The 21622-nt window shown below is 48.1% G+C and overlaps 1 protein-coding gene across 1 annotated transcript in view; it reads right to left on the reverse strand.

Annotated features, from left to right (window-relative positions):
• Positions 1-21622, reverse strand: part of LOC121439756 (dihydropyrimidinase-related protein 5) — an 81682-nt gene that overhangs the window by 7924 nt on the left and 52136 nt on the right. The window contains exons 3-9 of the mRNA XM_041640374.1: positions 12259-12417; positions 11505-11684; positions 10678-10746; positions 8595-8639; positions 6936-7011; positions 5740-5896; positions 1929-2070 (exon numbers count right to left, since the gene is read on the reverse strand). Coding sequence (XP_041496308.1) covers positions 1929-2070; positions 5740-5896; positions 6936-7011; positions 8595-8639; positions 10678-10746; positions 11505-11684; positions 12259-12417 — 828 coding nt within the window. The remainder of the gene's footprint in view (positions 1-1928; positions 2071-5739; positions 5897-6935; positions 7012-8594; positions 8640-10677; positions 10747-11504; positions 11685-12258; positions 12418-21622) is intronic.

A 21622-nucleotide genomic window follows, 5' to 3' on the forward strand; every position in this document is an offset into this window, starting at 1 on the left:
CTCAAAAGTTAGGCACCGCAGGAAGCTAACAAAAACTAATAGAATAATTTAACAATATACTGTAACAAAAATTATTTAATACTTACAGTATGGGATGTGGTAGCTCATGTCAGTAATTTTAGTTCTGGGAAAGCTAAGGTAGGACTCTTGTGAGTTTAAGGCCAGTCTGGATTACAAAATGAGTTCCAGACCATCCTGGGGTACAGTGTGAAACCCTGTCTCAAACAAAAAACTTCTGCAAACTATGAGTTATTTTTAGAATTTCCCACTGTTTTGTGGACTGTGGACCACCTGAAACTGGAGATGGCTGGGAGAGGCTGAAGTGTATTCTGGGTTCTGAAAGAGCTGCCTGCTCTGCCGCAGATAGCCGCGTCTCTCTCCTCCAGGGACAATGCCCGGAGCTAAGTCTCAGCCCTGCCCTGAGCAGGAGGCTGTTTTTAGGACTTCAAATCTCTTTGAGCGTATACTGAGTGTTGAGAGTAACAATGACAGACCAAGACCAAAAACTACTTACTCTCCATGGGCAGAATAGGTGGTATTCAGATGAAATCCCAGCCCCTATCTTTCTGAAATTCAGTTAGACAAAATAGACCCAGAACTTCATATTTATATCTCTTGGCCCAAAAATCCCCTTCTAGAAATCTCTCCTAAGGAAGTAATTGGAAATGGTCACATTCATAAGCAAGGACTGCTCCATAGTGGCATTTGAAGTGTGAAAACAAAGAAGAATTAAATACAGCATTTCCATTGAAAGGAGCATTACATAGCAATTTAAAAAAGACGTTTTGAGCCTTGCGATGTAGGCAGCGGTGGAACTCCAGCCTAGTGTGTATGAAGAGCTAAGTTAGATCACAAGTACCAAATTCCACCTTTTTAAAAAGCCCACAGCTTTGTAGAGTTCTAGGAAGACACTCAAAAGGACTTAAAATATGTAGGGGGAAAAAATGAATCCAGTTACTAAAATAATGAATCTAGCTAGGCACCGTGGCTTACGTCTAAAATCCTGCCACTTGGGAGGATGAGGCAGGAAGACCTCCAAACAGTCAAGGCCAAATCTGTCTACACAGTGAGATCCTGCCTCAGAAACCAACAGGAAAAATCCAGTACATGTGCTGAAGTAGGAAGAAGTAAACCAAAATGCTAAAGTTCCAACTGCATGGATTTCCTCCCATACTCCTCTAAACTGTCACGTTTCCTTAACAGGTCCTACCTACCACTTTCTGATGTAATGGGGAGAGCCTTTCCGCCCCTCGCATGTGTGAGCTGGTGCTGTGCTAGCTAAGCCTGACCTCCGCCATCTACGGATACTACCAACCTCTTGCCTTGCTACTGGGTACCACAGGAGCCGTGACTGGGTCAGCTCTCCTGCGAAGGCTATTCTTGGTGGTCAGCTTGACTGGAATTAGCTGAAACTCAGGCAGCTAGGCATGACTGTGAGGGATTATTCTTGATTGGATCATTTGAGGTTAGAAGGCCCACCTTAAATCTGGGCCACACCTTCTAAAAGCACACACACACACACACACACACACACACACACACACACACACACGGACATGGAAGAAGGGAGCTTTTTTCTCTTTGCCTGCTCATCCTGACTCCTATTGGCAAGTTCATACATACTGCTGCTGAGACAGTCCTTCACTGATATTAGAGTCTGCTTCGCTGGGATTCCAACATATACCAGGGACCAGCTGAGACATCCAGCCCCATGGATGAATGACTATTGGATTCCTGGGCTTTCTGTTGGGGACAGTCATTGTCGGACCAGCCTGCAAGCCACTCTTAGAGATCCCCTTTATGTTCTATCAGTACTGTTCCTCTAGAGGACCCTGACTAACACACCCTGATGAGTGGGCTTCGCTGGGATCTTCAGTGTGGGCAAGGCTGCAGACACCTACCACGTCCCTTTCCCTGATCACACCTACCACGCCTCTTTCCCAGATCACGCTCATTCGATCCTGCACGCCGCTCACACCATGTGGGATCTTGGTGAAGTCTTCCTTGCCCATGGCTTTCTGCTTCGTGGTGAATGGCCGGTGATCTGATGCCACAATGTTCAGAGTGTCACTGGAGAGAGGGAGAAGTGACAAGTGAGGGGACAGGAGGCCGATCTCCCAGTGGGTGGGGAACAAGCTGAGGGGGAAAGCCTGGGCTTGGGAACCCAGAGAATGACCCTGCTGCTTACTTACTCCTCTAACGGTTTGTTTCTTTCCTTTAAATGAACAGTTTATCTATCCACAGAATTGGCATATGCACAGGGCATGTTCCAGGAGACTCCAACCCTTGGGTTGGTGACTGGTAAAATAACAGGTGGAGAACAACTTGCCCACCATTTAGGGCTTAGCTGGGGTGAGATGGCAGAGGTGGGCTTCATATTCAGGACTCACGTGGCAGCTTGTTCTCACCAGCTCGCCTGCCCCACACTGTCCCGGCAAGACACACACAACAGGTGTTTGACAAAGCTTTTCCAAGTTCAGTGCTAACCTTGCTAAGTGACTGGGAGTCAAAGCATTCAGGAGAAAGGGTGCCAAGACTTAACAAGCCACCCATCTAGAAGCTGAAGACATTGTCATCAATGTCATCCATGACAAAGTCTTCACACGGTGAGGGCTATGAGTACCTAAGGCTCAACCAGGACCTCAGGCAGATATAGAACTGGGAAGGGAGGTGAGGGTGGCATGCTGCAGCATACTGTCCGCCAAAGAGGGAGATTTCTAGACTAGAAGCCTCAGGTATGAAAATGCTTCTGCCACTAAGGCAAAGCAACCCTAGGAAGGCCCTGGCTGCAGCAAGGAGATCATGCGGAACCAGGGACATTGCTGGGAGTGCCCAGTAGAGACCCCAAGGCTCTCACATTCTCTGTAGATAAGTACATGAGCTACAGGGGACACCCACTCTGAAGGGGCTCTGGACACAGAGCAGGGTGTGATGGGGTATGGGGGCAGATTTTGAGGCTACCGGACAGTTGCCAGTCAGGCTACATGGAGGGCTGTCTCTCCCGGGAGCTGGCAGGCCCATCAGTTAAGGCTCTTGCCAAAGACTATAATGTTCCTGGCAAGTCCACAGCAAGATGACTAAGCTCTTTGGGTAAGAGGGCTGACCTCAGTCAGGGTTCCAGAGACAGGAAGAGACTTCCGGAGAGCAGGAGTGTTCTAGAACCCCCGAGGCTCCCCACACCATCTGCACCTACAGAAGCCATGAGAAATGAGGATGTCTCAGGGTTTACTCTCTTCTCAGAGACCCCCAGATATCCAGATGAGGCTTAGCCCAGGGGAGAGACCAACACAGAATAACACATTACAGGTCAGGAACCCTGAAACTCAGGCTCAACTTCCACCTTTAACTGAATACCTATCTTCGTCAGAAGCAGGTACCACTCAGCAAGTGTGAATGAATGATGGTAAAATTATAATTTATTTATTTCTTACTTACCTATTTATTTGTGTGTGTGTGTGCGCACACACGCACACACATGCATGCACACATGTTTACCACTGCATGAGCATGGAGAACAAAGGACAATTTTCCTTCTAACACATGGGTTCTGGGAATTAAACTCAAGTTGTCAGGTTTGGTGGCAATGGCCTTTCACCGGCTGAGGTATCTCACTTGCTCAGGAAACTAGACTTGAAAAAGGGAACTGACGCCTGGGTTTCCAGCCAGCATTCTGCACTGCATGAATTAGACCAGTAACATGTTATAGGAGAAAATTATAGTAATCATAAATTCTTATGAATAGTTAAAATTTTACCCTGAATCCTATAAAATAGCACACATTTACAATGTGCACTGATTAAAAAGGAACTAGAACTATTTCTCTACCATATGAAATCATAATTCTTACATGAGAATTTAAATAATTAAAGTAAATGGAAAACAGGCTTTATGAAAAATTATTCAATGACCAATGCTTCCTATTCCTGTCTATTTGAGTATGGACGGACTGGACGTTTACTGTGCTTTTGTTCCTTTGGCAAATTTGCTTATAGCAAGTGGAACATTTCAAAGGACTCTCTGACGTTGAACCAAGTCTTTATTATAGTGTTTTTTTAATACGTATATATGAGTGTTGTGCATATTTGCGTGTATGTGGGTGCACCATCTGTGCATGCATGCATTCAGAGCCCCAAAGTTGCCACCAGATGCCTTCTACAGTGGCTCTCCACTTTATTTACTGGGTCACTTGGGCACCTCCACTTGGCTGTCAGACTCTTGAACAATGACCCCAGGAAAGCAGTTTCAACAGAAACCTTCATGTTGAGAGAAGAGACGGAAGCTTGGTGAGGAAGCGGAAAAACTTGTCTCTGCAAAGAGATTTCACCCAGATCTGACAACCTACCAGACTATCTTTAAAGAGAGATTGGAGCTACACTAAGACGGGTCAGTGATGGACAAGACCACACCTTGACTAGTATAGTTCAGTTATGTGTGCCTCTTGCCCTCTCCAGAAGCCCAAACTTAGCATCAGGACCAGAAGGCAGACTTCTCTTCCAGGGGCTGAGAGGTTCTTTGGTACACTGACCTATTAGGTTAGCCTACAGCCAAGCTCTGGGTGAGACACGGGTGGTCTAGCCTGCTCTCCCACCAAGGGATAGTTAAGCCCCATGACTACTGTAGAAAGTGGCCTGGGGTAAGTGACCTCATGAGGGCCCTTGCTGGCGCTGGAAGGTGACTAAAAACCATGCCTGGGCATGGAGAAGATAGTCCCATCTTTCTTCCTCCTCCATCTGCCCCAGTATGAACAGAGAGCTAGGGGAGTTGGTCAAGGAGCCGACTTTAAGGTAGACATGACTTTAATAGCCAAAGGTAAGAGAAGGTAATATCTCTTCCCAGAATGTCACTAGCAGAGGACAAAAGAAGCTGTAAGCTGTCCCGGAAACAAAACCAACATTTTCATGATTGTGCCTTGCCAAGTCCAGAATGTTCCTTGGACTCTTTTCTTCAGGTTGGGGTTGAGCATTAGATAGGGAAGGGATTTAGAATGGAGGTTGGTAGAGGTGTAACAGGGATGGAGAGAGGTGGGAAGGAATGCACAGGAGGAGGAAGGAACACATAGGAGAGAAACTGAGGCAACAACAGGGAGAGGTGAAGGTAAGTATGGCTTATTTCCACGCCAACTGGACTGAATTAAGAGCTGCCAGGGTGTTAGGGAGGTAGTACACCTTTGGGTGTGCGGACGAGGGCTTTTCTAGAAAGGACTAACTGAGGGAGGAAGAAAACAGGCTGTACCATCCCAAGGGCTGAGGGTCTGGGCTGAGTAAAAGGAAAGAAATCCAGGTAGCTATCTGCAATTCTCTGCTCTGTCTCTTGATCCACTTAGGTATGGAGTCCCCGCAGCCTGCTCCCAAGCCTTCATAGAGGACCTAGCTCTGGGAAAGAGTTAAAATAAGCCTTCTTCTCTTAAAAGTTGCTCCCTCAGTAACGAATGCGGTCAGGAAAAGAGAGGACCACACATATGAAAAGAGGTCCTATGTCCCAACTCCCCACTGGGCTTCAGGATGAGGTTTCAATGGCCTCTAAAATGCTGGTCAATGCTCTCACTCCAAATGAAGTTGTCAGAGACGCTCAACAGGATAGCAAGGGACAGCTGGGCTCTGGAGGAAGAGGTTCAAGCAAAATCACCCCGAGGGCCCTATGGAACCAAATGCAGGCCATGTTTGGTTTCTAGTGTTGGAGGACATCACCTTAAAGACCTATAGCCCCCTGTGTGGACTGCTGTTGTCTCCAATGCCTTACTTGGCCAGCAGGCTCATGAGGTAGGTGGAGGTGTTGGTGTCCAGTCTCAGAGGAGGCACTGTGACGTAGGCAGCCGCATGGGACCAGTCCTGGTGGTAGTAGTGCAAGCCTGTGAGTGTGGCATGCGCGTTGGTGGTCTCAGCCAGCACCACTTTCCCTGGAAGGAGAGTGGAAAGCATCACGAGGTGGTTGGACAGCACATTGCACTACACAGGTGAAGAAGCTAACAGCAAATAGGAAAAGGCTTGCCCCCGTTTCCTCAGGCCCGAGGGACATGGATCCGGAGGCCGGCAGCATAGAGGAGAATTTCGAGAAGTCTAGTATGGCCTGGCTGTGTACACATAGCTGTGGGGGAGTGAGGTAGGGGGACAGTGGGACATGCATGTACTGCCAGGCCTAGTGGGCAGTCCAGGCTGTTCTCTGGGCAGGCAGGGGATGTGACAGCTCTGGAAGCAGCTGGGGTGGAATCCACAGCAGACTCAGAAGTCAGGCAGTCAGAAGAGCAGGCTGGGCCAACAGTCCAGCCAGAATCCCTCAGGGGCCCTCAGCTGAAGAACAGGCAGAGTGTGGGGGTCCAGATATCACAATGAAGGCTGTGGCACCCACGCCTCTGGCTTACACTCACAGGGTCTAGCTTAGCTTTGTTTCTCCTGTTACTAGGACCCCTTACCAGTGCTCCAGGCCACAGCTTCAGTACTACCAAGGGGTCTGCGCTAGGAGTCACACTAAGGCCCCTAGAGGGTCAGACACAGGGCTCAAGGGAGAGAGAAGGGGAAGTTGGGCCCACGCACTGTTATTTTACCAGTGACTTCCACCATGGCCCCACTCTCAACTCCTACACTGCCCCCACTCCCGACATGCCCACTGGCATTGGTCTAGCATTTTATTAGTTGCCAAATTAACTGTTAATTCAATATACCAGACCAAAAAGACATCAATTAATGACTCAGTTTAAGACTTTAATTTTACTTGACCCGGTCCAGGTAACAGACATTTCTGGAAAAGCTGCTGGGCAAACACGCGAGAGGAGAAAGTTCTCATGTACTGAGCCCAGGCTAGCTCAGGGCACTCTGAGGCAGACAATCATGAAGAAATGGGTAGGGCAGGCTAAGCCTGGTCTCAGCAGCCAAGCCTGGCAGAATGTGAGCTGAGGAACCCTGTCCTCTGATCCCGTGGCAGGAGGTACAAAGACTTACCTTGCATCTTAGCAGCCGCAATCACATCACCAGCTGAGATGCTGGACACATTGACCAGGTAGATGGGACAGTGAGTCTAAAGGCAAGAGACAGCAGGAAGTAGCATTACCTGCTCCTGTAAAGCTGCCACACCCCCAGACCACCCTTCTCTCAGTCCTGCACCGACACGCATCCCTGTGTGTCACTCGTTACTCGTGACTAGATGGTAGTTTACGCTTGGGATGCAGGGCTGGTGAGCTGAGTACACAAGAGGCTGCAGATGGAGGCCAGCATCGAGGACCACCAACCCGGGGGGTGACCTCAGGTGGCAGAGGATGAGTCTAAACCTCAGATTTTCTCTGATCTCATGATTTTTTTTCCTGTTTCATTTTTTTCTGTTCACAAACACGATGACCCAGAAACAGTCATATCCTAAACCTGACATTCCGATGCCGGCAGTCTGAAGGTTGCTTTATCGACGGACAGAATGTACTCGGGAGAAAAACCAGTCTCAGAGTCTGGGTTGGACTTAACTGGTCTTGTAAATATCTGGACTGTCAGATGCATCAGCTATTCTACAGAACTGTGCAAACATAGCCCACGGCCTAATTTCTTTGGGCACGCTTGCGCTAAGAACCAAGGGACTGATGGTTGGTCAGACCCTTCCTTATTGTGGACTGGGTGTCCATCAGGAGTATTTGGTAAGATAACTGTTGTCATGGCAACAGAACAAGGTCCAGGAGCTAAGAGGAAACCTTCCAAGATGCCATTCTGTGCCTTTACTGGTTATCAAGTTAGGAGTCAGGGGTTTTGAGATACCTGGTGTGAGCTGATCAATCCTAAGGCTGGTGATATACAGCCTCCCTGTTCCCATACAATCCTAAGACCACACTTCAGCATTTACATCCTTCTGGGTAGCCCTGGCCAGAGGGGAAGGTCCCAAGCAGGAGCCCTCATTAGAATCATGAGGTTGGGGGAAGACAAACTTTCAACACAGCATGCCAGTTTCTGATTGGCTGGGTCTCTCTGGAGCTCGAGAGCTTGTTTATCTAAATCTGTAAATCAGACCCATGGTGCTGACTCTGCCATCCAGGAACCACACCACTGGAAATCTAACCTTCTAGAGCCGGTGGTTCAGATTATCTGAGCAAATCAAACCCTTTAGCAACATCCTGCAGAAAAGGATGGTCCTTCCTAGGCACAAAGAACTCTCCAGAGTAAGTGATGCCATCATCCCGATTTCAGATAATGAGGGAGGAGATCAGAGGGGGGGCATGATGGGGCACGTGGTTAAAAGCCCACATTTAATAGTTAAGAGCAAGGTTCGGGATTCTGGCACCATCTCTAGCTGGTTCCCACCACGCTCTGCCAGTGCTTTGTTAAGGGCTTTTCCTGAATCGAACCCGGGAAAGCAGTGGGGAAAACAAAGGCCCCAGGAGCATAGGGTTAAATGATAACTGCCTAAGCCATTTATACTCGAGCAATGAATCTCAGCTTCGGCAGCTTCAGCCCTTCATCAGCTCAAAGGGGTGGGGCGGAGCGCTGGGGCGGGCAGGATGCACACCAGAACTCGGAGACTAATGTCCACCTATTCAGCTGCGGTCCTGAGAGCCGCTTGTGGCAAGACAAGAACGCGGTTCACACCATGGCCCCAGTGTGGAGGATGGGGGGGCTACTTACCCTGTTTGCAATGGTGATGACGCGGTGAGTGGCTTCAGCTTCCAGCTGTTAACAACAAGGGACAATAAGGAACCGCCTTCACCACCCCCTTCAAGCCAGCTGCACCTGCCTGAGAGCTCTCTGCAGGGAGAGTGCCCGGAGCAGCTGACACAGCAGAGGGGCTGGCTGCACCCACAAGGACTGGCTGTGGATAGGGGCAACACTCTGGCAGGAGCACCAGACCCCAACCACTAGGACTTCCACGGAAAGAGAGTCCCAGGATTTAGGATACCAGGTGTACCCTGGTGGAAGCCACTCAGGGCTTAGAAAGGTGCTTGCTGGGCAAGCCAGGTGACATGAAATTGTTGCTTGGGATCAACAGAGTTGGCCTCTAACGGCCACAAATGTACTGCGGCACCCCTCCCCCCATACACAAAGTGATAACTGTCAGATGTTTTCTGGATGGCCAGTCTGCCTCGGCACAGACCCAGGTTCATCCCTTTTATTTTTATTTTTCATCACTACAACCTTGCTCTTCCTCTTGTTGCCCGGCACAGGCAGCTCAAGCCTGAGTCTGAGCTGGCCCCTCGCCAACCTTATCCCAGATCTACCCCGTGAATCAAGTGCTCTGAGTCTCCCAGAACCCATGCCAGCCTCACGTTCACAACATAGCAGAAGATGACCTTGAACTTCTTGATCCTCCTGACTTCACCTCTCAATTGTAGGTGTTACACGTGGAGTTGGGTAAGTACCAGGACTTCACGCACGGCAGGCAAACATCTACCAATGAGCTGCATTCCCAGCCCTGGTGCCTATTTCTCTACAAATTCTGAGGTGCCCAAGCAGGACCTACATTTAAACCAGTGGCCAACAGGGACAGGATAAAGGCAGGAATAAGCTACGCTACGTTGGCTCTTGAGTGATAGTAGGATCACACATCGGGTCTCCTGGAGCTTCAACTCCTACCCTGCTATGACTGATTGATTGATTGATTGGGATAGGCTCTCGCTATGTAGCCCAGGTCCGCCTGGAACCTGAGCCCTTTCTGCCTCAACCTTGCTGGAGCTGGGAATACAGATGCCACATGACCCTCCCATTACTCTGTGTTTTGGGCTTTGAAGAAAAAAGAGGTAGTTTTCTGCTTCAAAGGGTGAGCCTGTGGGAACACGGTACTAGCACAAGCAGGCATTATCAACTGTGGTTCCAGCAGCTAGGGCAGGGTCTCTCAGCAGCAGACACTGACTATCAGAGTTAACTCCCAGTGAGCGCACACATCGCCTTTCCTTCCCACCCTGGTGAGAAGTGGAGAATCTGAGGGACCATGGATGGGCATGAGCTTTGTTTCTAGTGGGAAGGCTCCAAGTCCTCCTCAGTCAGAAGTGAATCTCCAGAACGCAGAGCCTGGACCTTAATTTTCTCCTAACGCATGAAGGCTCTGTCCCTTTTGTCACAGCACTCAATTCTGGATAAAGTGACCCTGAAATGGTTTCCACAAAGCCTCAAGATGAGAATTTGGCGCATGATGGGGTTTATCCTGCCTTTCCAAAGGAAGGTCAAGGTAGCCTCAACATTGGTTTTCCCTGGGAAGCTTCGAGATGGGAATTTCATCTATGGGGGAAAATGGTGTAACACATATTTCCCCTATGCAAATGATATAATTTTATTTTCCTTTATTCTGCTAGAGGGTCTCATGTAGCCCAAGCTGGTTCCAAACTTGCTATGTTATGGTTTCCCATGGTCTCCTGACATGAATTCTTGGTCCCTAGATAGTGGTGGTGTTTCGAGAAACATGAGGTGAGGCTGAGCTGGAGGACAGAGGTCATAGGGATGGGTCTTCCCTGGTAGTTCCCTGGCCGCTTGCTGGTTGATCATCAAGGGAATAGCTCTCCTTTGCCACACATCCCTGTCACCATGACATTCTGACCAAGTGGAAACATCCACTGAATTCTTTGAAACCATGAGTGTGTGCAAAATAAATAAATAAAATGATAATAATAACAACAACAATAATTTTCTCTCAGGCTATTTTCAGTGACAGAAAGCTAATGAATACAGAAAGTCTACATGAAAAAAGGTGACCATAGACACAGGAATTTTCTCCTACCTCCTCTGGACGACTGATCTCGATTCCTTCTGGGCCCGTGATACCCAAATCTAGAGCCTCCTTAGCACCCTGAATAACAGCACAAGAGAGACAATTGAATTACAGATATACAAGAAACCCCAAAGGACAGTAAAGTATGTCAGGCATGTCTTCCTACCCTAATGCACATTTTCCAAAGAATAAATCCAGGGGCCTCAGGCAGTAAACTCCTCCTGATTCCCTTCTCACTTCTTAATGACTAGACAATACCTTTTATTCTTAAAAATACAGCCCAGTTGCTAAGCAACAGCTCTGGGGTACCAAAGACAAACACCATTACTTAGTTTAAAAGCTGTCTCTGGAAATCTCAACTCATGTCTCTGGTATCAGAGACTTCAAGATCAGCTTCACCCCAAGACTTAGGAGAACCAGAGAACAGACTTCTATGATGTAACACTTTTGATGGACAGGTTTAGGAAAATGGAATGTTGCTGTTTATTTTTGCACGTTGTACCTCAAAAAATGTTACCAAGAGATGTTCTAAATTATTTTGCTATAGTGGAATTTAAATATCATAACATTCACACTAAATTATTACCTAAGACTAGGAAACCTCTTGGACTATAAAGAGATATTTTAATATATATTTTAACATATATATCTTCATATATATGTATATTTAAAGTTTGAATTTCAGACCAAGATTTGGCACCCCAGGTGTCCACATCTCACATCATTTAACTACTAGATTTATTGAACCCTGAAGGACAGTGACAAATGATCAGGGTGCCCTGAACACTGTGCCCACTGGCCCCACTCCCACCCAATAGCCTCTACTGCTGACTTGCCTCAGCCACGAGCTCTCCGTTTTCAGCGTGAACTCGGGGGATCGCCCCAAAGTCCCTGCAGGCATGAAACACTTGGTAGAGCTCACTGTCTCGAAGCATGTACAGGTCCTTGTAGGTCATGAACATCTGGAAGGAGTTGACCCCCTTCTCCCTCACTAGTGTCTCCATTTCTGCTTTCACCTGGGGAGCAAAACACAAAGTCAGTGCCAAGGAGGACCAGCAGGTGCTGGCCCGGTGAAGAGATGGTCCAGCAAGTGCTGAGAATGGTCAAGACTAATTCTGTCTCAGAGGCCTCGGTTCAGCGCGCTGTAAGTTCCAGTCAGTGCACACAGGACATGGCTCTCTGTGCCAGAGACGACCACTGGCTCTCGGTGCCTGAGCCGACCATTAGGCATTCCTCCCCATTGGATGTTCATGAGACCGCGTGCGCACATCTGAACATACTGAGCCCCAGCAGCCACTGCGAGGAGACAATGCTCCTGAGTTTGGAGCATGGCCTTGGACTCTGTTGCAGTGTGATGCTCGCTGCGAAGGCAGGAAAATGGGTTCTTTAAGTTCGGCAGGACAGTCCCCCTCCACCCCCCCCCCATCTTTATGGGCTCCTAAATGTCGTGTCTGGCACACTGGGGAGTGGTGGTGGGGGCACTGTTCACACACCCAGAAGAGCATCAGGCCCTAGCCAGCTCAGTTACACCCCCTCTGTGAACCAGACCACTGGTGCCTCCTTTGTGGGGGGTTCCATCAGCACTGTTACCTTGGGTGCCCACCAGGTGATCCCCACATGGAGGGCATAGTCACAGCAGACCTTGGGGTCAGCGAGACCCCTGCACTTCTCATAGGCTTCCACGAGGGAGGTCTCCTTGTCAGGAAGGACATGGCCGATGATCATGGTGGTGCCTCCAACGAGCGCCGCCTGAAGGAACAGGGGGAAAGGTCGTCTTGACGGCTCTGCCTGCACTGACGCCGCTCTCAGTGAGACACGGTGCTCAGGGCTCAGGGTGCTCTCGGAACAACCACGAGACACGGAGCTCAGGGCTCAGGGTGCACTCGGAACAACCACGAGACACGGAGCTCAGGGCTCAGGGTGCACTCGGAACAACCACGGGGATGGTGAAGATCAGACACAGCAAGGCTGGGGAGGCCTTAAGGGGTGGTTCAGAGAGGCGCGGTGGATGATGTTCCTTAGAACTGTGGGTCTAGCAAACAAAGCTGCTTCTTCCTCATGCAGAGTTCTGGCTCAGCCCTTTGGAAAAAGCACTTAGCATGTCACAAGGCTAGATTCTACCTGCCCAGCAGAGTCTCCCTCCAAGTGACTTCTGGCTGACTACAATACACAGACAACACAATCAAAGGCCCGAGGATATGTACATATGTTATGGTGTGAAGCAAAATCAAGGGATCGTGTAATATGGTATTTTGAAGATATTGTTTTATTTTGTCGCTTCTTATGAGGCAGTTTTACTTAAAGATTCAACTGCATCTTCAAAATCCATCCCTTCATCCTCATTTCCCTCTCCCTTAGCATCTCAGCTTCATTTCTTTTCTTTCTTTCTTTATTTTTGTTTTTCAAGACGGGTTCTCTGTGTAGCCCTGGCTGTCTTGAAATGGTAAACTGTAGGCCAGGCTAGCCCCAAACTCACAGAGATCTGCCTATTTGCTTCATTTCTACCTGTCTTGTCTGGGATAGAGCACTTTTAGATGCATGTCTAATTTACTAGTGAAAAATGACCCAATTCACAGGCTCCACAAGCTACTAATTCTAAAAGATTTTTTCCCCCATTTCTTATGCACGTGTATGCATCTTTCCATGTATGTGGGCACAGTGTGTGTATGGGGTGTGCATGCGTGTGGAGACGCAATGTGAATGCTGAGAATCATCCTCTATTGCTCTTCTATCTTCTCCACTAAACAAGGTGTCTCAATCAAACCCCGAGCTTGCTGGGAAAACCAATCTGGCTAGCAGGTTTGCTCTGGTGCCTCCTGACTCCACCTTTTAGGCTGGGTTCTGGGAATCCGAATTCTAGTCCTCACACTTGTGAGGGAAACACTTTGATCACTGAGACACCTTGTCAGCCCCTAAAGACAATTTTAGGAGCTTCGCTCACAATCACAAGTCAAACCCTCCAGGAAAAATGACTAAGTCCATAATAAATTCCCCCATTACTCAAAAAAGAAAACTTTTTGAGCATGTAACTTTTGCAAGCTTCCAAAGCTGACATTACCCAAAAGAAGCTTTGAGTAAATGTGCTGTTCGCAAACACTTCTGTTATGATTAACATAGCCAAGAGAGGGTTCTTCACACATGGGTCTAGCTTCCTGGTTGGGCAATTGGAAGAGAAAGTCCACTATCACTTCTGGAATGGTAAAGTGCCATCTTGATGAGTGTGTTTAATTATCTTAACTATATTCTTTTCCAGAGGGGTGAAAAGCCTGAAGAAGCTGCCTTCTCTATAAAAGTCAAATCCCCTGACCACAAGCAGGAGACACGGCTGGGGAGGACTAAGGCACCAAGAGAAAGGAGTCTAGCAACTGAACAACAGGCAAAATCTCAAGGCCTCGGTGGTCTGACTTCCTGCATTGCTCAAAGCAGTCAACAGAGGGCGGTAGTTCCCTGTAGTACTACACGGTGGAACAGAGGTGGGGGAGATGGGGGAGGAGGGGGGTGGGGCACAGATTGTAGTTTACGAGCTGGCTTCTGTTCCCGTTCTGCTGGATCCTGCCAGGCTGATTCATGCTCACAGCAGGTGGATGCTCTGTTTTGGCCTGCCCTGCAGTTCTTGCCTGTCCACGTGCACGCAGGAGAATCTGGTATACCAGCGTTGTATACCCTAAATTGTTTGTTCTTCTTTGATTCTCTGGTGCTGTCCTTTGTGCCCCTTCCACATAGCAGCAGTCAGGGATGGGGGAAATAGGGACTGGGGGGGGGGGGACACACACAGTGATAAAGGAATTAGAACCCCCGAGGCAAGGGTGGAAAAGCTATTCCTTCGCAAGTCTTCAAGCACGCGACAGTACAGATCAGGCTGATAAACCGTTATCCTCCCACCACGCTAAATACGATCTTACAAGGGCCTCTGAAACTGAGCTACAATGCAGAGAAATTGACTTCCTCCGGGGACAGCTTCCATCCTGGATACGTGCTGAGCACACAGGTCTAAACTCTGTCCGTTGCTGTAAAACGCCATCCTTGGACCTAGTGTGCACAGAGTTGTGTTCTGAGCCCCAAGAAGAGAGGTTAGGCTTGTGTGGATGCTGGAAGGGGGTCCTGGCCTTTAGTCAGGGAATTCCAGGGACCAACAGTGGTGTGGCTATGGATTAAGGGGCTCTAAGCAGACACAGCCTCTGAGTTCTGTGGGAAAGGCATACAAGTTGCCCAAGGCCGCAAGCAGCCTCCTCTGGAGTCTAACAATAGGAACTGAAGAGTTCTGAAAGCGCAGAGCGGTGGTATTGACGCACCCCCCCACCCCCCCCCCCCTCCGCCGCCACACACCTACTGGCTGTTATCTGGAGCCGCTGTGAGCCCCCCCCCCCCCCCCCGCACCTCCACAAGCCACTCACCTGCAGGGCAGCAGCTATGGGAGGCTTGGAAGGGTGTGCTGGTAACATCACTATCACCACCACTGCCCCTGCAGGCCTCCTACAGCCTCCAAACCATAGTTCACAGGCTCAGCAAACTCTCTTCCCGCCAGTGCAGGCTCAGGGCTTACCTGACACTGGGAGGTGTACATTCTCTCACAGGCAACACACACACACACACACACACACACGGGGCTAGCCTTTCAAACAGGCACAGTTCTGATGCTCAGGATGAATGCCTCGGGTTCCATCATAAGAACAGGATGGCATCACAGATGTGACAGATCTTTGTATCGTCCCCTTCTTGAAGGCCTTGCAGAAACATCACTGGAGCAAGGCACTGTCCTGCTCCTGATGCTTCCAGAAGGATGTGTGGAAGGATACTTGGCTGTGGGCCTGTCACATGTCATAACTACTTACACAGAAAGTGTTGCTTAGGTGAGCTGTGGATGGTACTTAGCCAAAGGCAGTAAGATCATATGATGCTCATGGAGGCTGTCTTAGGGCTTCTACTGCCAGGATGAAACACCACACACAAAAGCACCTTGGGGAGGAAAGAGTTCTACATAGCAGTCCACCATCAAGGAAGCCTGGGCAGCAACTCATGGCAGAGCTGATACCGAGGCCATGCCTTACTGCTCAGTTTGCTCAGCCTGTTTCTAGTACACCCCAAGACCATCAGCCCAGAGGTGGCACCACCCACAGTGGGATGGGCCTCTCACAGGCCAGTCTGGGTGGGGGCATTTTCTCAGTCGGATCCCTCTTCCCACATGGCTCTAGCTATGGTCGAGTAAACGAAGCCCTAGCAGCAGAGAGGCTGAGCAGTAATGGAGCAATACTCAGTGAGTGAAGCAGCAGACTCCGTGCAATGCGGGAGGAAGCAGGCAAATATGTTACTGATGGCTGTTTTGGGGTGACTGGTCCTGAGTGGTTTGTTTTTTCCTCTTTTCTAAAATTTATTTAATGGGATATATCAATTTTACAACATACACTAAAAGCAGTATCATCTTTGTAATATGCACTATACAAATCCGCTTGGAAGAAGCTAAAACTAAACCTAGTTAGCCATGTCTCCATGTGTAAAATGTGTTAGTTATTTCAGATGTTTATGGAATATTATACAGATATTCAGATGCAGAGTAAAGGCAGAGAAGATAAAAACCCCTGCCCATGTAACCTACCACCAGATACTGCTAATTTCATATATTTTTCTTCAGATATTTTAAACTTTCTATTTTTATCAAGAATACCATTTTGGGGGGCAGGGTAAGAGGCTGAACCCAGGGTCTCATGTGCCAAGCTTTTGCTTTACTACTGAGGTACACCCCCCGATGAGATATTTTTCTTTGTATATTTGGGTATGTACATTTCTGTAGTGTGTGCACACATGTGGTTTCATGTTCATATGTGTGCATCTGTGTGTGCAGATGCACATTTGCACGTGTGTGTGTGCATGTGTTTATTCTCATGCGTGCACCTGCGTGTTCAGATGTACCTCTGCATATGTGTGGCTGCAGGTGGAGCCCGAAGATTGACATCAGGTAGGCATCTTAATTGCCCTCCACTGTCTTCACTTAGGCAGAGTTTCTCGCTGGGCCCAAGGCTCACAGATTTAACTAATCTACCTAGCCTGCTTGCCCCAAGGTTGCCCCTGTCACTGAACTTCCCAAAAGCTGGGACTATAGGAGAGCTGACACACCTACCTGGCCTTTTGTGTGGTCCTGGGTATCTGAACGCCAATCCTTACGCTGTGGCAAGTGACTTACTTGCTGAGTGTCTCTCCAGCCTGAGGTACTTTCCGAATGAAATAGCATTTATTCTGACAGACCCAATAATCTCCACCATTACCTGCTCCGAGGCTGACATACTTCTCTGTGTTTATCTAGTCCATGATGCTATCACATTGTCCGCATCCTTTGGCAACTGGTTTCCTTGGACATTAATTGTTTCACCTCCTGCTTGAAGACCCTCACGCTTGTGTGAGCAGAGCCCACACTCAGATGCACACTGGCGGAAAGTGGGAGTGTAGAGTCTGCAGACCTTCAACAACCCACGCCTGACCCGGGAAAAGCAGAACCCATCAGGGCTTCCTTGAACTTGGTGGCTGACCAAAACTGTCCACCCAGCAATCCAAGCCTTTTACACACACACACACACACACACACACACACACACACACACCTGTCTAACCAGGCCTTCCTGCCTGTGTATGTGGGCAAGACTTTTATCCTATTGTAGGATTTCACATCTCTGTCAATTAATGTGGACATGAATTATCTAACCTGCAGTCACATACACACTGTGCACATTTGGCAGAGTGTGAAACACAATTTTATGACTTCGAAAAGGCTACTGATATTTTGTTCTTGACATGTATGGAATACTGCTGGGTCAATCTGGATTTATTTGATGCCCAGGAATGATCCCCTTCTTTGTTCTCTAAAACCACTAATCATACTTAATGATGATTCACTTTATGACTCAGTTGGCCAAAAGTAGGAACTGGTAGTAAAGTTGAACCTTTTACGCATGTTATCTTCATACGTCTGAAAGCCGTTCCATCAGACCACGCTATGGGGGAAATGCAGGGGTCTGCATGCTCACCAGGCACCCGCTCTGCAAACTGCATAGTTATGTTTCTTTTCAGACACAGGAAGGAACAAGGAGTTGATCCTTCTTAGCTATCTCAGGTAAAAGAGCTTTGAAGGGATATGCTCTTGGTATCTTTTACACTGCTGCAGATCTTATTATTTCCTCCAGTTTCCTATAGTGATTCCCCTGACCGCCCCCCCCCCCGACAATGCTTCCCCATCCAATGCGGTTGTCTTTATCCAAGGCCAAGAATTAATAAATCAAGGCAAAACAACATTGTCCCCTGCTGATTGGCACTTGGGTCAAGTCCAAAACATGGGCTTCTAGGGAAAAGGTGCAGGATCACAGGGGTGTGTATACAAGGGAAACTTTGAGACACTGCTACAGAGATGTATGGGCTGAGGAAAACTCACTTTACAGGGAGTTTATATGTAGTGATATTTTGTTTGTGTTTTAACAAATAAAGCTTGCCTGAAGATCAGAGTGCAGGGAGTTAAGCCACTAAAGGCCAGACAGTGGTGACTCACACTTTTATTCCCAGGACTCCGGAAACAGAGGTAGATGGATCTCTGTTAGTTCAAGGCCACCCTGGGCTACATAAAATTGATCCAGTCTATAAGAGAAACAGAGCTCATACAAAGATAATCCCAGTCATTTGGGAGCCCATGTCTTTAATTCCAGCACTAGAGAGCTGGAGAGGGGGAGTGATATGGCCGAGTGGAGAGAGGAATATAATGAGGGAGGAGACAGGAGCTCAGTGTAGTCAGAGGATGCAGTCTGAGGATGCACTCTGAAGCAGTCAATCAGAGGATGCAGTCTGAAGCAGTCAGTCAGAGGATGCTGTCTGAAGCAGTCAGTCAGAGGATGCAGTCAGAGGATGCAGTCTGAGGATGCAGTCAGAGGATGCTGTCTGAGGATGCAGTCTGAGGATGCAGTCAGAGGATGCTGTCTGAGGATGCAGTCTGAGGATGCAGTCTGAGGATGCAGTCTGAGGATGCAGTCAGAGGATGCAGTCTGAGGATGCAGTCAGAGGATGCAGTCTGAGGATGCAGTCTGAGGATGCAGTCAGAGGATGCAGTCAGAGGATGCAGTCTGAGGATGCAGTCTGAGGATGCAGTCTGAGGATGCAGTCTGAAGCAGTCAGTCAGAGGATGCTGTCTGAGGACAGGATCGCCCTTTTGGCCTGAGGATTTAGTAGATATTAAAGATCTTTCTCTATGTCTGGTTGCACTGCTTCTCTGATCTCTTTATTTTTACCCCCTAATATCTAACTCCGGGTTTTTATTTACTAAGTCCAGTTAGAATTCATGCTACATATATACTGAGATTCAGATGACAAGTATCCGATGTTACTATGGTTTGGATATAGTTTGAATGGAACTTCCTCCTGGTCTGTGTGTTAAAATTTAATCCCCACTGAGAGATACTGAAAGGGCAGAAACAATCCCCTTGCTGTGTTTACAGGTGGGGAGCTTTCGGAGGTGATTAGGACAAGGTCATGGAGTGGGGCCTCGTGATTTAACACTGCAGTCTTGCAGGGAGAAAGACCAGAGAATATGTAGCCACACGCCTGTCTTTACTGTCTCTTGCTCTGCGTCACCCTACACACTATTAGGATACTCCTGACAAAAAGGCCACCACCAGATGTAGCCCCTTGGCCTTGGACCTCAAGAATCACAAGCCAACCTAAGCCTTTTTTTTTGAGTATAAATCATACAGCCTGTAGTATTTCATTATAGCAACAGCAAACAGGCCAATGGAGCTCTGGTGATAAATGCATCTTCACGCAGTTGCTGAAGCTATCATTTGTTTACGTGAATCTGCTTCTCAAGAATCGCTGAACTGCTTTTTTCTTTCATATTAAAATCTTCCGTTTTTTTAAAAAAAATTCACATTCTCTAAGTACTGAAAAAAAAAACACTGGCTAAGTCGTTTCTGTAATACTTGGGGCAACATCCTTCACTTCTGGCTAAGGGGTTTCTATAATACTTGGGGTAACATCCTTCACGTCCACAGTTATCCGTTGCTCGGCGGCCTTCTTGGAAACCGGCTTTTTCTCAGCATTGTAGTTTTGTTTCGTTTCTGTTTGATTGTTTTTGAGACACGGTGTCCCTATGTAGTGGCTCTGGCTGACCTGGAACTTACTATGTAGACTATGTTATGACCTTTCGGTGTGCACATCCGGAGCATTCCTGTATCTAAAACTCACACCCCATCTGCTCGGCTTTCTTCAGAGGATGCAGGTAGCATTCGTTCACGATGCACTTCAGAGAAAACACTTTCCTAATGTGTAGGCTGACACCTCAAGAACGAAAATGCTAAACCCAGAAGCAAGAGTACCCCAGCGTGAATTAAACCCGGGATAGGGGTGCAGATGGAGGCTTAAATCCTAGTTCCAGGGGCAGATACAGTGGTACACACTGCAACCTAAGCACTTGGGAGGTGGAGGCAGGAGGATGGGGAAGGGTTTAAGATCGGCTTCAGCTACATAGTAATTTGAGACTGGTTGGCGTTATGGGAAAATCTGACTTTATTTTTTTTTTCAAAAAATTTTTTTTAAAATAAACTTTATAAATTTTTATCTCTTTTGGCTTTTGTTTAACTCTGACTTTTCAATAAAGCACCCTAGTTCTGTAACTTAGTAGCTGTTACACTGTGAGCAGTTTTTAATCACTCTGAACTCCATTTGCTCACTTTAGACATGGAGGGGTGACCATAGCCCCCATGGGGGTGACTATAGCCCTCATGGGGGTGACTATGACAATTAAGAGATGGAGAGATGACTCTGGGGGGATGGATGCTTGCTGCCAAGTCTGACCGCACATAAAACACTAATGCAGGGGAAAGAAAGAGAATTTAGTGGTATCATGTGTGTCAAGTACCCAATTCTGTGCCTGCACAGGGGAGCTCAGGAAACTGTGACTGTTGGCAGCAGGGACTTGGAAGTAGCATCATTTGTCCTCTGTGCTCTGCAGCCGGGGCTTCAGGAACAAGAATATTAATACCGTATGGAGCAGAGTTCAACTGGCAAACAGACCGAGGGGAAAATGCTCATTCCCAATAGAAATGACTTCGGGAGACTATGGGAATATAAGCCAGTATAAGACAAAGTCCTCAAGGATGATGGAGAACGTCACTTTCAAAAGAGGTCCTGAGGAAAGGAAGGTCACATTGGGGCAGGGAGTTGGCATGACCACCAGAGAAGGAGGTGGTGGGCACAGCTAGAGGATGGAGAACAGACCTGTTTGGTTCGGGCTGAGGAAATAAGGATTGAGACCGAGTGCATGAACCTTGATTAACCTGGAATTCATGCAATTAGCAATGTTGTCAACCTGTATTTACGGAAGTGGTAGCAATGACGGGACTCAGAGAGCGTGGGCCTCAGAGCTCCTGGAGAGAGAACCCTGGCTCTGCTCCCATCCCTCCACATGTCTACAGCCCAGAAAGAGGATGTTTTAAGAGCTGGGATGGGTTTTTCCTTGCTCTTGGCTATAAGCTATATGCAGCCACGGCCAGCCTCAGGTGACAGAGGAGGACCATGACAATCAGACAAGAATGTTACTCTGCCTGTACGAGAGTTCAGTGGCAGCGTGGGGATGACCGATCAGAACTTGGGATGGGGATGGGAAGGGCAGATGCGGAGCAGGTTCCCTGAACAAGCAAGTTTTGACAACGGAGAAGGAAAATAAGTGGCGGGGGAGGCTGAACGAACTAGGTGGTTGACAAACAGTACCAGGAGAGGGGGATCAAATGTGCAGGGGGTGCAGGGGGAGGGTGTTTTAGGTAAAATGGGAGAGGGCTGATTCAAGTAGAGATGAAAAACCCTGGATATTTGCATAATCGAACACTTATTGTATACTTGTTTATTTCTGAAAACAGCCTATGAAAAAGGTGCACTACCCCCATTGGTCAGATGAGGAAGCTAAGAAGCTCTTCACTCCGGTTAGGCT

This window comes from Microtus oregoni, unplaced genomic scaffold (assembly GCF_018167655.1).
Source record: "Microtus oregoni isolate MIOR12 unplaced genomic scaffold, Mior012 000062F_ref0000492, whole genome shotgun sequence".
In the NCBI taxonomy this organism is placed as follows: Eukaryota; Metazoa; Chordata; class Mammalia; order Rodentia; family Cricetidae; genus Microtus; species Microtus oregoni.